General features: G+C 41.0%; 1 protein-coding gene across 1 annotated transcript in view; it reads left to right on the forward strand.

The window, feature by feature from the left end:
* Zfyve26 (zinc finger FYVE-type containing 26) overlaps positions 1-7,983 on the forward strand; it is a 59,619-nt gene extending 51,636 nt beyond the window's left edge. The window contains exons 38-42 of the mRNA XM_076850328.2: positions 427-568; positions 1,335-1,394; positions 2,552-2,734; positions 3,330-3,374; positions 5,667-7,983. Of these exons, the coding sequence (XP_076706443.2) occupies positions 427-568; positions 1,335-1,394; positions 2,552-2,734; positions 3,330-3,374; positions 5,667-5,870 (634 nt within the window). The 3' untranslated portion in view covers positions 5,871-7,983. The remainder of the gene's footprint in view (positions 1-426; positions 569-1,334; positions 1,395-2,551; positions 2,735-3,329; positions 3,375-5,666) is intronic.
* Positions 7,984-15,995: the final 8,012 nt, after the last annotated feature.

Genomic DNA, 15,995 nt, shown 5'->3' on the forward strand with positions numbered 1-15,995 from the left:
CCTCAACACACCAAATCCTTTCTTCTCGGGTTTCATGCTTGCTAATCCCTCTGTTTACAACATGGTATCTAAAGTAAACCTTCCACCAGTTCACTGTTGCCTTTGTAGGCTTAATCATTAAATGTCTTCTGTGTTTGGTTACTGTTCATTTCTCCTCCAGCCTCTGACTCTGTGAGAGTAGGACTCATGCCTCTCTTAACCTCTGTGGCTGTATCCGCACATAGGTGCTCAGTAACTCTGTGCAGGGGGGATCCTGAGACATCTATTTCCATCTTTTTATAACTATCCAAAATGTATTTGGAGTCTCTTTTCCCTCCACATAATTTCTTTGGCCTTTGCCCTTGCCATCTAGGACTTCTCAGTCACTCAGTACCTCTCCTGTAATTCTCCTTATGAGAATGTACCGGGAGTGTCCTGTCCCCATAGGCACATGAATACACTTCAGCTACAGATGGAAGTGACCAGGTTCCTGCATCGGTGCGAAAGTGCCGGGACCTCTCAGATCACCACTTTGCCTCTGCCAACCCTTTTTGGAAATAACCACATGAAAATGGATGTTGCTTGCAAGGTAGGTACAGTGCTTCCCCTCCCCCAGGCAGCCCTCATCTTTCATAACATGTTTAATTGTCACAATTGTAATTGGTTATTATTTTAGTTGTTTACTTGATGGCTTCCTCTCCACTGGAGTAACATATAGTTGAGTATCATGTAAATTTTTATTATTATTATGTCTTGAGTGGCTGGCACCCATCAAGTCTCATTAAATTTATATCAAACAACTGAATAAATGGGGGCCCTCATTCTTTTTGTGTGTTTGGGTACTAAGGATGGAACTCAGGGGCACTTGACCACTGAGCTACATCCCAGCCCTGTTTTATATTTTATTTAGAGACAGAGTCTCACTGAGTTGCTTAGTACCTCACTTTTGTTGAGGCTGTCTTTGAACTACTGATCCTCCTGCCTCAGCCTCCTAAGCCCCTGATTACAGTCATGTAATCATTACAGTCATGCACGACCACACTTGGATCTCATTCTTGATTTAGGGACTATTCAATAGCTACTGCTTCCTTTTTTTTTTTTTTTTTTTTTTTGATATCAAGAATTGAACCCAGAGGCACTTAACCACTGAGCCACATCCCCAGACCTTTTATATATTTTATTTAGACTCAGGATCTGCCTGAGTTGCTTAGGGCCTCACTAAATTGCTAAGGCTGGCTTTGAACTCGCAATCCTCCTTCCTTCCTCAGCCTCCTGAGCCACTGGGATTACAAGTGTGCACCACCAAGCCTGGCAGTTACTGCTTCTTTAAGCATGTTTCCCTCTCTTTTTTTCAGGTCATGCTGGGAGGGAAAAATGTAGAAGACGGTTTTGGAATTGCATTCCGTGTTCTGCAGGTATGACTTGGATTATCGGAGATTATGCCAAGGGCAGTCAGCACCTGACCACATTTTCTTGAGATTATTCTTCAGAAAATTTTTATCCCAAGAAAAGCAGATTTGCATGTACATTAGGGATGAAATCAGGGAAATGGCTATTACAGAACTGGGTCAAATGCAAGACTTTAGGCTGTTTTGCCAAAAGCCAAGTAACCAATGACAAACTCATTAAAAGCTGTCAAATAATTACCTGAAATTAGTCTAGTACAGTTCCTCGTGGCTGTTTCTCTACAGAACCACTGCTTACCCTTGCAGGGGAGCAAGGTTAGAGGGAATAGCCAAGGGTTTCCATTGGCCCTGTGGACTGCCCCTCCATTCTCTATCCAGGAGCTGCCTTCGGGAGCATATTTTCTGTTGCTTGTGATAATATGACAAAAGTGGGGTTGTGGCACTGAAGCAGGGGCTGGAGCAAGGCACTGAAACTCCAAAGGGCAAAGTCTCTCCAAACCCCCACCATGACAGTGGGTTTATGTAAACACCCCTAGGAGCTGATTGAGGGACAGGCAGGACACTGTATGTAGCATGCCTATCTCAAGGACCAGTATTCTGTCTTCCCATCCATTTTAATTGTTGGTTAAAGTGCTCTACTCACAGATGCCCCTGGTGGGCAGGCAGAGGGGCAGCTATCCCCAGTTCCTCTGGCATAGAGTTAACCTAGATGAGGCTTAAGGTCATCTGGCAGTTTTCACCAAATGAATCTTTTGATGAACTGGACTTTTTCTGAACACTAAAACAATTCTTAAGGGAACACCAAATATCAAAGGCAGCAAATACCAGCTTTCCACACCATTTACCAGAGAAAGGTGATTTCACAAGAAAGAGAATGAAATGTTCTTAGGATTCTGTTAGGATATTTTAAGGAGATGCCATGGAAGTAAGTGAAATGCATCATTTTAGATGGTGAGGTTACAGTGTTTATGGATGCTTCCTAAATGTCTGCCTGACTCTCGATGAACTTTTGCTTGTTTTGGGTTTGTTTGTTATGTTTATGTTTTCTCTTGTGTCTACACTCATCATGGTTTTTCTACAGCAAACATAATGGACACTTCTTAAATGTGGCCTCCCTTACCACTGTGGACATCCCCTGTCATCTTAAGTCCCATGTTCTGTTCCAGGACTTCCAACTTGATGCTGCAGCAACCTACTGCAGAGCTGCCCAGCAGCTGGTGGAAAAGGAGAAATACAGTGAGATCCGACAGCTGCTCAAATGTGTCAGTGAGTCAGGCATGGCAGCCAAAAGTGACGGGGACACCATCCTCCTCAACTGTCTGGAAGCCTTTAAGAGAATCCCACCACAGGTGCACTCACCCTTCTCTTAGGTCCTCCAGCTATTTCAGTGTCTTCTCATCACCCACTTTATTTCTCTGTTCGCCATAGTGTGCCTAAAACTCTAGCTTTCTGACCCCCTCACAACAATAGCCTCTACAACCCTTTTCTTATAAGGAAAATTCATGGTGGTGACCGTATAGCCAGAAGGTATCCCTTAACATTACCTTTTCTAACATTGTGTACACCTGAAAATGTCTGATGGCATTGAACTGCTTGCTCTCTGTGATTCTAAAGATCAGGGTGGGCCAGCAAATGGCCTTTGAAGTTTATTACCTATGAAGTTGTATCCCTGTGGCCTCTTTGAGGGGTAAACAGAGTCACATCCATTTGTGAAGGCCAAGCACAGGCCTCTTGGGAGATATTCTTTTCCCAAAATTCCCAAGCTTGCTCTCATTAGCTTTCCTTCGTTGCTCCTATAGTAGGAGTTGAGTTTAGAAGGAAGAATGAGGCAGGCGATCTCATGCTAGAGTTACAATGCCGGGATGAGACTGAATTGGACTTTGGCCCCCAAAAGGTCATGGGCTCTTCTCCCTCCTACAACTGCTGTGTCTCTGTTTTGCACAGGAACTGGAAGGCCTGATCCAGGCAATACACAGCGATGACAACAAGGTGAGCTGAGCTGTCACTAAGTTATGGTGATGGTAATGGACAGCACGTGGGGCTTGCCTTGCTCTCCACAGTAGTCCCCTATAGTCTTGTACCTCAGCTCTGCTGTTATCTAGAAGTGGCACTGAGATTTACGTAAGGGTTTAGAAAGGAGGAAATGGATAGGGAACAGGTAAACATTGACTCTCTGAGCCTTTGCCTTTTCAGTTCTTGACCCCCAAGACAAACATGTCCTAAGCTGCTCTTTTTTGGTGGGAGGGAGGTGTCAGTCTTGAACCCTGGACCTTGCACATGCTAGGCAAGCGCTGTGCCACTGAGCTCCATCCCTGGACCCTTTAAGGTGCTCTTGAATCTACATTTTATATGGATGTCTCCTCTCAGAAAGCCCTAGAAAATGTCCCACTTCCATCCTTAGGCTGATTGGCTGAGTGAGGTTCCCAGAGTGGGTAAGCTTTTCTTTGTTCTCCTAAGAAAAGAGAGCAGTAAAAAAAAGCCGCCCCCAACCCCTTGGCCTACAGTGTTCATTGGTGTCTCATTTGCCAGAAAGGGCCTTTCCCCTGAGACCAGTGAACTCTTCCCTATTTCAGAAATTGGTGAACCTTTGCTTCACATTATCACTTTGAGCAGTGCCAGCCAGAACAAAAGTATTCCCAGCTGCCCTGTATGTGGCTAACCTTAAGATTGATCCTCTTGTCATAGCAGGAAGGCCCCCCAGCCAAGAGAGACCCAAGAAAGCCCAACCAGACAGGGCTACCCTGGCTATCAACAGAGGAATATTCCGGTAGCTGAGTTCTTTATGATGAAAAGTAGTGTCAGGCAAAGAGCTGCTCCCCGTGATAGTATTGCTAATCCCGGACTATATTTGCAAGGCATTGTTAGGGGCTAAGGAGGACCTGTTCTAAACATTTCCTTATTATTTCTGTAACATCCTGATGAAATGTTTAGAAAAGATGAAATTCTAGCATTCTGAAATGTGGAGAATTACTTTTCTAAAATCAGATTGAGAACCCAGTGGCCAGAACAGACAGCCAGTTCCTGAGTCCCAATCTATGGTCCTTTCCTGAGCCTTCACTGATCCTCGCACTCTACAGGACAGCGGCTCTGTCCCTGGAAGTGTGCACAGTGCAGTCTAGAGAGTCAGTATTACTCTTCAGGGTTTTTCTCTCAGCAGCTGTTCCAAGTGATCTCAGGACTTGGGGACTTGCCCATATCCGCTTGATCCAGTTCCTATCCCAGACTCTCTGGCAAGATGCCCTTCTTTTTTTGGCAGGAATTTTGCCTACCTACTGGGATATTTTACATGCATGGGCTGTGACTGGAGCTGAAGGCCAGAGTGAGAGCTCATATCCTAGGGTAGTGAATAGAACAACAGGACTTGATCACTTTTGTGAGCTCAGGACCTGCCAGGTATCTTCTAGTGGTGGGAGACAATCTGTAATTGAACCCAGGAAAGGAAGACTTTACTGACTAAGACCAAAAAAAAAAAAGGAAAGAAACAGTGGAGCATTATACATGGAGTGAGAAGAATCCCAGAGAGGACTGTGAAGCAGAAAGACAACTGCCACTGGGGGCTGTGGCAGCTCAGGAGGACCTTGCTATTGTTCCCTGGCTCAGAGCACTGGTCAGCCAGGGAGGGAATGGGCACTCGTCCCCACCATACTGCACATTCATGAGGCAGTTTGGGAGATATGCACCCTCAAAACTCAACTGCCTCTGATCGAAGCAAAAGAAGTCAAGTCAGGCCTAACTGGGGTTAGACCTTAAGTACACCTTTTCTAATTGTGTATATTCATTTTCATCCCCAAACTTTCTGTTAAAAGATTTTAAATTGAGATTAAAAACAGAAAAGGAGAAGGGAGAATCTATGCATCCATTGTAGTAAGAAGGTATGATGGCTCATCAATTCGTTAATTCATTCATATAATGCATGTTTATTAAACACACTACATGCTAAACATCAGTAATACAAGGGGTAGGTAGAAAAAGCAGACACTCTTCCTGCCCTCATGGACCATATAGTCTAGTCAAGGAAACAGACATCAATGAAAAAATAACCAGGTAACCATAAAATCATGATCTGTGGTCACCAGTAGTAACTTTTTACATTATAATACCATGTGATAGCTTAATGTCTAGAATATATGAAGACTTGCATAATACAAAGGCAATAACCTACCTGTTAATCTGTAGGTGAGAGGTAATGTGTCTGCTTGAGCTTTGATGTGGCTCAGCATATTTGTTGGTGATTCACCAGTGATAGTTTCCTTTCCACTGTTTCTCATATCCGATTGCCAGGTTCAGGCCTACCTGACATGTTGCAAGCTGCGATCTGCCTACCTGATTGCCGTGAAGCAAGAACACTCACGGGCCACCACCCTCGTTCAGCAGGTGCAGCAGGCTGCCAAGAGCAGCGGGGATGCCATAGTGCAAGATATCTGTGCCCAGTGGCTTCTGACAAGTCACCCTCGGAGTGCCCATGGCTCAGGCTCCAGGAAGTGACCCTGGGCAGCAAGACCAGGAAAACATAGCAAAAGAACTGTGGCGACAGGAGTGATAACCTCCACCTCTCTCCTCCCATGGAGTGGGACTTCTCTAGCTCTGCCCCAGGTTGGAAAGAGTTGGATTGGACCCTACTTGCCTTCCAGCAAGGACAGGACTTTTCACGCAAGTGCCATGTTTCTGTAAAATTGTGGGGTCTGTGTGTTCGTCTGGAGATGGCCAGTTCTTTCTACCTCAGAATGAGTGAGTGTGTGTACACAGGCATGTACACACATGCGTGCATGCTCCTGTACACTCATGTTTACGCCCAAGCATTTTCTGAACAAATGAGACCCTCCTCCATTAGAGGCACTTTCCTTTAGATTTTTCCAGTCTGAAATCCTTCCCTGCGTTTTGGTTCTTAACCCGGGTCATCCTGTTTATACACAGTCCTCTCCACATGGTGATGCTTTAGTAGCTCCTCTTAACTAAAGGAGTTTTACACAGAATTATAGGGCAACACCAAAAGGATTGCTTCTTCCCCCTTTCTTTCCTTCCTGAAATTCAGAGATGGCTTTGGGGCAAGTGCTACCTATGGAATAAAATTGCTTGCCAAGTGTCTCCTCTCACAAGCACAAGGAGTTCACGTGGGTCTTTGGAAGGTAACCTGAATAGAGGCCTTTCAGGTAGTGATGTCCAAAACCTCTGACAGCAATAGAGGCGATCAGGTCTGTGGGCTAATGCACAGGCCGGAGGGTCCTTGTCACATTGATCCAGAGGGAAGGAAAAGGCAGGCCTCTCCAAACAGGGATCAGGATGGTTACTCACAAGCACAGAGCTGGCTCTTGTTGGTATCCCTGCTACAAAGTTGATGGGTGAAAGATTGTGGCTCCCTCTCTGAGAGTCTGGGAAGAGTAATGGTAGTGAGGGTCTTAGGACTGAATGGCTAGACTTTACCTATTTGAATTCCAGTCCTGTTTGTGCCTCTTGAATTGATTAAGAAACCATTTCCCTTTTTCTTCTTCTCCCTTCAGTCTCTCTGGGACCACTGGATGGATACTCAGACACCTGGGTCACTAAGACAGCAGTGCACTTCTCAGTCTTAACAGAGGGAATCAGGGATTCACTTTAGAGTTTGGCCTGTGGGCAAGGATCAGAACTAGGGAGCCAGGTGTGGGGGCACACACCTACCATTCCAGCTACATAGAAGCTTGAGGCAGGAGAATCACAAATTCAAGGCTAACCTCAGCAACTTAGCAAGACCCTGTCTCAAGATAAAACAAAAAGGACTGGTGATGTAACTCAGTGGTAGAGTGCTTGCCTGGTAGCATGTGTGAAAAAAAGTACCTAGTACCACAAAAAAAGAAGGAAGAGGAGAAAACAAGGGGTCAATAGGTTACATCCAGTTGGTGGAAAACTAGGTAAAATGCTTCTTGGCTTGTCTTCCCACCTGAGATGTGGGATATTTGAGAAAGGGTTTGTCATACTTAATTACTTGATTTGCAAATGAGAGGCCTAAAGAGAAGCCATGCAGCCCTGAGTCTCCCACCAGCCAGAGCTCAGCCTATTGATCCCTTTTTTAAAGCTGAGAAAAACAGAAACTGGAAGTTGAAGTCAACATCTCTGGTGCTTAGAAACCCTGTGGAATTCCCTCTGAAATGAAATTTTTAAAGTAAAATAAATAAGTATTATGGAGATCTGTCAGATTGAAAGTTTCGGTCCTGTTAGAGAGGAGAAAGACTGTAAGGAAAATACTAAATTTCTTTGGGGTGAAGTATGAGTGACTTTTCCTTCCTTGAGTCATAGAACACATCTGACTGACTCCCAGGAAGGGCATCTGCTTGCCCTTCTGAATCTGCCCTTTTTGCACTGAACATAAGCACTTTATACAAATGAGTCACAAATCTTGCAGCCCTTAATTTGGGGTGTTAAGACCAGATTTTCCTGACTTTTTCCTCTAACTAGTTGAACTGTCAAATAGTCAGCCATTGACTAGACTGACATAGATGGGGCTAAAGGTCTTTGAGCATCACGCTGTGGTCTCCAGCAAAATATTCTCCAGAGCAAATGTATGCATTGAGGGGCTAAATGTCTTACCACAAGCAAACCACAATAAAGTGTCTATCCAACTAGTTTCCTGGCCTCCTGTCTTCCTTATACCGATTGCTCTTATCCTGCCCATCCTTTCTCCTTGTGTTTTCTGTGGATAGAAAAGGTAAGTAGGGATGGTCGGGTGACCTTCAACTCTTAAACTTTCTCTCAATGATTCCCATATTAACTACTGACTCAATCTTTGGTTAGGATTTATCTCGTTTTCTGAGTGTCACAATCTATTAATGGACCCTCTGCCACCAAAAACATTTTTCTTTTTTTCATTTTAGTTTTGTTTTTGGTTCAGCTGGGAATGGGGTGGAGATAGTAATATATTTGTAAGGCAATAAAAGGTAAGTGAAAAGTCCCTCCCATTCCTGTTCCCAAAACCAGCTCCCTTCCAGAGGCCAGCAATCATTTTGACTGGCTATTTCTAAACCAAATTTATACCCTCCTTAGTTCTCCCCTGTCAGCTCTGCCTCCTGAAACTTTTCTACATGGCTCCCAATTTCTAGTGTGTTGTTCCAGAGCTGCTTTATATATAAACAAGCATTATGACTGAAGTATTCCATGGTGAAAATAATGCCATAATTTAACCATTCTCTACCAATGGACATTTGAGGTTGTTGCCATCTTTTGGCACAATAAATTATGCTGCAGTGAAACATCTTGTCCAGAATTGCTATATTAGAGGATATGTGCATTTTGGTAAATCATTTCATTCACCTCCAAAGAGGTCATAGCAATTGACTCTCCCACCAACAATGTATGGAGTGCCTGCTTTCCCTGCACTCTTGACAAAACTGTTGTGAAACTTCATAGATCTTTGCAGATATGAAATGAAAAAAAAAATGGTACTCTGAGAACTTTTTTAAAGATGTGTTCTATTTTAAAACCTCACTCCGCATCCCCCAGCCGCACAAAAGAAAAAGTCAATAAACTATTGTAGTTTCTAATAACGAATTTGTGAATTTTTAAAATATTTTGTAGGATCTTTAGGGAAACAGAAATTGAACTTAAAATTGCTTGTACCCTCTCAGGGCATATGTTTGCAGCATGATACTTGATAATAGCAGTGGCATCACTGCTATTATATCCTTTCCCCAGAAACATGATCTCATCTAATTTCTCATTTAAAAAAAATAAACACAATTCCAGATGTAGTGACACATGCTGATATCCAGCTACTGGGGAGGCTCAGGCAGGAGGATTACAAGTTTGAGGCCAACCCTGGCAGCATAGCAAGACCCAGTCAAATTTTTTAAAAAGGGCTAGGAATGTAGCTCAAAGATAGAGCACTTACCTAGCATGCATGAGGTTTAATTCCCCAGTACTGCAAAAAATGAAAGAAAAAAAAAAAAGATGAAAACCATCTGAAGTAGTTGCGGTACATGTCATGACAGAGAAAATTGGAACTCCCAATCTAGATGAGGATAGAGGAGACATGAGCACTATGTTTAGAAACTTGAGACATGCGGAGGTTATCAGATCTCTTTGGCTGGAGCTTAAGTAGATCAAAGGCCATTAGATCTCTTAATCCCCAAGCAACCAAAGAGTTGTCACAGTAACCCTGGAGGAAATGGCCTCTTCTTGATCTTTGTCACCTCTTCCACAGTGACAGTGTTAACCAGCCCATTGTTGAGCCTACCCGTTCTTCTACAACATGTGCATTCAACATCTGGTTACTGGTTGGCTGTTTTGCTGAAGTGCTTTCTTGCTCCCTATTTCTTCATGTTGTTTCTTCTTGAACCCTTCCTTCACCCCCACTACCACACCCTCCAGTCTACCATTGTCAAAACCCTTTCTTCAAACCCATATGGGGAGTCAGTCATCTCCTCTATAAATTATTTGCTTTTCTGGCGATACTCCCTCTTCATCCTTCTTCAAGTTTCTGGCCATTCCTTCTAGAAACTCTTTCTAGGCCCACAGATCTAGCAATCTTATTTACTTAGGCATTGGGGATTGAAAGTAACCCAGGGTTACATTACCAATGAGCTACATGCCTAGCCTCTTTTACTTTTTGTTTTGAGACACGGTCTCACTAAGTCACTGAGGGCCTCACTAAGTTGCTGAGGCTGGCCTCCAACTTCGGCCTCAGGCTCTTGAATTGCTGGAATTAAAGGTGATCACCACCATGCCTGGCCTCCAGCAGTTATTTTGATTGGCTGTTTCTAAACCAAATTTACACCCTCCTTAGTTCTCCCATGTCAGCTCTGTCTCCTGAAATTTTTCTGCTTGGCTCACTTGTACCCCAAAATATCATTATGTCCAAAGTGAGATGCATCTTATTCCACCCACAAGCCTGATCTTCCTCCTTCAGTAAGTATTAATATTAATTGATATTATTACTCTTTTGCATGCTGCCTGGGTTAGAATATCTGTGCGGTTTCTTCTCTTTTCATTCAGCACTTAAGTATATGTCTAGTGGAAAGTCAAACCCTACCTTCCCGCCTTCCCAGTTTGCTTTATCATGTGTGAGGTTCTTGTCATCTTAGTTCCTTAGGTTCCTTAGTTCCTTAGGTCCTTAGTCCTTAGTTCAGGTCCTTGTCGTCTCCTCCCCTTTACCTTAAACACTCATCCTGGAGTTATACTTCCTACCAACTCCATATTAACAAACAATAAGTCTAGAATAAAAGGACTATAATTTGGAGGCATGGAAAAACCTTAAAAACAGAAATGAACTCCAGAATCTTTTAATTTTATTGTGCTAATATATATATTATACATACAATATTTTATATATAGTATATGGAGGTTAGAAAGCATTTTGCAATAATAAACACCTCATTACTTTTACATTTGTAGACTTAGTAGTATAAAAGTAATGTGCATGAAATATATATATATATATATAACCTACCATTTTATAAGTGTTCAGTACAGTATCATTAAGTACATGCACAGTATTGTGCATCACACTTTTAAATGTTAGTACTTTGGGTGACAAAGGTATATCCATAGCCATTACAGTATTCATGTGATCTTCCTTTACTACTATGTTGTTGAGATAGTTATAGTTTAAATACACTTTCTCAGATACTTCCTAAGGCAAAATTCTCATATGTTCAGTGAGCACTTGATTCTTTCATACCAGATTGACATTAAAACCTCTGTGGTAGACCTGGTATATCATAGGTCCCTCTTCTCTGGGAATTTCCAGGGTTAGGCCTCCAGTGGCCACATAAGATTATATGAACTAAAAAAACAGAATTGCCCTTACACCCAGTCAAGAAAGTCTCCTTCCTTTGGCCATGCACTTTAAAAATCCTATATTATACAAACATGCACAAGAAAACCATAACTACTTAAGAATATATGATCACCTCTCTTACTTAGGCTCTGGCTTTCAGTGCTGACACAGCACAGCTTCATACCCTTGTCTACTCTCACAACTACTGGTTAAGGCCCCTTAACCAGTGCATCTAAATGCTTTGAAGGTGTAGATTGTGCTGCTATCTTGGAGTACAGGGAGAACTGAATAAGCAATTGAGGAAAAGACAAATTCATCTGTCAAGTTCCTTCTTAGCATGAATGTCATAAGTACATAAAAGTAGATATCATTTTCAGTAGAGCTGAGGGTCTATTTTCTTGTTTCTCTTCATACTCCAAAGTGTATTTGCAACACTTGTATATGGAGGTTAGAAAGCATTTTGCAATAATAAACAACTCATATTACTTTTACATGTAGACATAGTAGTATAAAAGTAATGTGCATGTCCATTTTTTACCTTGGCAACTAGAACATTGAACATTAGAATTGTGAATAATTTTATTTTAGTAAAAATTCATAGAATTCATTAAATTTTTGAGCTGGATATGGTGGCACATATCTATAACCTCAGCTACTTGGGAGGCTGAGACAGAAGGATTATAGGTTTTGAGGTCAGCGTGGGAAATTTATCAAATCCCTGTCTAAAAATAAGTAAGGGGTGGGATGTAGCTCAGTGGTAGAGTGATTGCCTAGTATGTCCAAGACCCTGGCTTCCATCCCCAGTACCATAAAAAAAATTAATCAAATTTTTAAAAACTAAACAACTTGAGCTTTAACTAAATAATTTTTATTTAAAATGTTGATATTCATAACTAATGTATATTGCCTTTTAACTTTAATAGATAAGTTAAATATTTTAGAGGAAAAATGACAACACATTTAAAAATTTTTATTTTTGTGTTTCTTTGATTTCCACTTTTATTAAAATATTCAAATTGTATATATGTTGAATGTAATTACTTTTTTATTCCTTTAAGTAACTGCTCTCTTGTGAACAAAATTATTGGATGATTACAACACAATTTGTGATTTTATTGAGATAAAGGAGAATTAAATTTTATAGAATAAGTATATAATATTTAATAAATTATGTCTTTATTTTATTATTTATCTCAGTACTACTCGTCCATATGTTCTCTCATCATCTACCAGCTGGATACAGACCATCCAGATAAGAACTTAGAGGAAATGAGAGATGATGGGCCCACTGAATTTTTAATGGCCATGTGAATCCACCCTCTCAGCTAACTCATCCGTATTCTGGACTGTGACATGAGCAAGAAATAAAATTTTAATATAGTAAGCCACAAAAATTTAATGCTTTCTTTCAGCAGTTAACTTCCTCCTCCCATTAGAACAAACTGTTCTTCTTCTTTGGCCTTCTCAGATGATTGTTTTGGCTAATAGATATCATCCATCCTTATGTAAAAAATATAGATTGTACACATTGATTAAAATCTGGATGCACCCCTGTGAAGATGTACCAAGACTAGTAAGATTCTCTGTTCTGGCATGTTAGGTCAGCAATCCTCATGGTTTGATATCCTCAACTAAAGATAACAGGTATTGGAGGTGAATAAAAATATAATGAAACACGTGTCAAAATTTCACTTGGAACTTAAGGAAATTGAGAGTAATGAAAGTAGACCAGGAAGACATCTGCTTTAGGCCAGCAATATTGCTGAAGAAAATAAGTCAAAAATAGCTGAATATTAGCAGTTGTATATGGTTCAACATCATTATGAGGACACAAATGTAATAAAGACAATTTCCTATGTCACATAACAAGAAGTTTTCACAGAGGGCAGCTCCAGCCTTGGTTCAAGTGACTCACTACTGCACCATCAGTAACTGAAGATATTTCCATCTTTTGCTTCACTGTCCTCAGCATGTGAGCCTAATCTTTGGACAAGTCAGCTCCACTGGTGGCCTCAAAATGATTGTGGCAGAGTCAGGTGTCACATTTAGCCATGAAAGCATTGGTACATAGGATTGAACAGAGGGTGAGGGTTATCACTGAGCTACACTCCCAGTCCTTTCTATTTTGAGAATGGTTCTCTGTAAATTGCTGAAATTTTTTGTTCTTTTTACTTATTCATGAGAGTAGAATGTGTTTTGACATATCATATATACATATATATATATGGAGTATAACTTCCCATTTTGTGATCATACATGATGTGGACTTACACTGGTTTTATATTCATATATGAACATAGGAAACTTAGGCCCAATTCATTCTACTGTCTTTCCCGTTCCCATTCCCTTTCCTTCCCCCATTTCCCCCGTCCAATCCCGTGAATCTCCCCTTCTCCTCCCTCCCTGCCCCCACTATTATAAGTTAGCATCCACATAACAGAGAGAACATTTGGCCTTTGTTTTGGGGGATTGGCTTATTTCACTTAATATGATAGTCTCCAGTTCTATCCATTTACAGGCAAATGTCATAATTTCATTCTTCTTTATGGTTAATATGCCATTGTATATATGTACCACATTTTCTTTATTCATTCATCTGTTGAAGGGCACCTAGGTTGGTTCCATAGCTTAGCTACTGTGAATTGAGCTGCTTTAAACGTTGATGTGGCTGTGTCATTATAGTATGCTGATTTTAAGTCTTTTGGGTATACCATGCTTCACATTTTTATTTTATTTTATTTTTTTTTGTTGTTGTTGTTGAAGTACAATAAAATGCACATATTTGAAGTATGCATTATGATTATTTTGACACGTTTTGACACATATGTAACCAAGACAAATCAATTAAAAAGCATGTCCATGACTTTTTTTTAAATTTGAAATCTTATAGACTATGTTTCCTGCATGATTTATTACATTAGAAATCAATCACCTTGGACCAGGTTGTGGCTCAATGGTAGAGCACTTGTCTAGCACGTGTGAGGCACTGGGTGATCCTCAGCACCACATAACAATAAGTAAATAAATAAAATAAATGTATTGTGTCCATCTAAAACTAAAAAGAAAAAAAGAAATTTATATTAAGAAATATAAAACGTCACTACATGTCAACTACTTCAAAATTAAATGACATATTTATAAATATCTCACAGGTCTAGAAAGAAAGCACAAGTAAATAAAAAGTGCTTTGAACTAAGTGTTAATGAAAGCTTAACATAGGTACCACAGAGAGGACGGCTCTGCAGCTTCCCATCTACCAATGTGTGGCTTCCCCCAGACTGCCTCCAACTTGGGACACTGCAGCCACAGCCATAGCCCTCCCAATGTGGTAGCTCCACCGTGGGAAAACAGAGAGGGCCTGGAGGCAGCTGCCAGCTGCAGCACCACAGGCCATAGCACTGCACCGCTCAACAGGCCACCCAGTGCCATCATACCACCTGGCTGTCTAGCCCCATCTCTGAAAGCAATCTCCTCCATCTTGGGACACCTCTGCCTCCATATTGGGTTACCTCCACTACTCAGCATTAAGATAATAAAATTATGGCATTTGCAGGTAAATGGATGGAGTTGGAGAATATCATGCTAAATGAAATAAGCCAATCCCCAAAAATTAAAGGCCGAATGTTTTCTCTGATAATTGGATATTGATCCACAATGGGGGAGGGGCAGTTGAATGAAGGAACTTTGGATGAGGCAAAGCCAGGGGAGGGGAGGAAGGGGAAATTGGGGAAGGAAAGACGGTGGGATGAGATGAATATTATTACCCTGCACACATGGTGAGACTCTACATCAGGTACAACCAGAGAAGTGAAAAATTGTGCTCCATTTGTGTATAGTGAATCAAAGTGCATCCTGCTGTCATGTATAAATAATTAGTACAAATTTTTAAAAAAATAAAGCTGAGTGTACACAATTGCCAAAAAAGAAAGCTTAAAATATCAGATCTCTTGGGCTGGGGTCATGGCTCAGTGGTAGAGTGCTCACCTAGCATGCATGAGGCACTGGGTTCTATCCTCAGCACCACAAAATGTAAAATAAAGATATTGTGTTCACCTAAAACTAAAAAATAAATTTTAAAAAAATCAGATCTCTGTGTTGAAACAGTACTAAAATGAACATTTATAACTTAAAGTACTTGTATCAGAGAGAAACTAGATTAATAATCAAATTATTTTCAAATTAGGTAGTAGGAAGGAAAAAATAAAAGTAGGAGCAGAAATATATGAAACAGGGGCTGGGGATGTGGCTCAAGTGGTAGCGCGCTCGCCTGGCATGCGTGCGGCCCGGGTTCGATTCTCAGCACCACGTACAAACAAAGATGTTGTGTCCGCCGATAACTAAAAAATAAATATTAATAAATAAATAAATAAAATATTAAAAAAAAGAAATATATGAAACAGAAAAAATAATACAGCTAATAGATGATAAAAATCAAACAAGTCTAATCAAGAAAAATCATGCTTCACTTTTTAATCAATGAGGAAACCTTTCCTAGAAGCTACCAGACTCCTTTCACATCCCATTGCCATGAGTGAGTCATGTGTCTTTTCCAAAACCAGACACTTGCAAAGAAAATGTGATCATAATTTCCTTGGACAGTTTACAGTCCCAGTAGAACATCAGAATTAGTTGGAAGAGAAGGGAGAGAATTACTTGGGACAGAAGAGACAGCTAGGAAAAGGAATTTTGGAAATACCAGAAGGTGAGGGATGGGCAAGAGAAGATGAGGAGAGTGAGCAATAGATGGGGAGAGTGAGAAAGACAAAGGAGATGGGACACACAGAAACCAAGTGGAAGGAGAGAAATCAGAAACAGTAGGTGCTCTGGACAAAAACCAAGTCACCCCAAAACATTCTGCAGTGTTT

The sequence above is a fragment of the Callospermophilus lateralis genome, chromosome 3 (genome assembly GCF_048772815.1).
Source record: "Callospermophilus lateralis isolate mCalLat2 chromosome 3, mCalLat2.hap1, whole genome shotgun sequence".
Lineage (NCBI taxonomy): Eukaryota > Metazoa > Chordata > Mammalia > Rodentia > Sciuridae > Callospermophilus > Callospermophilus lateralis.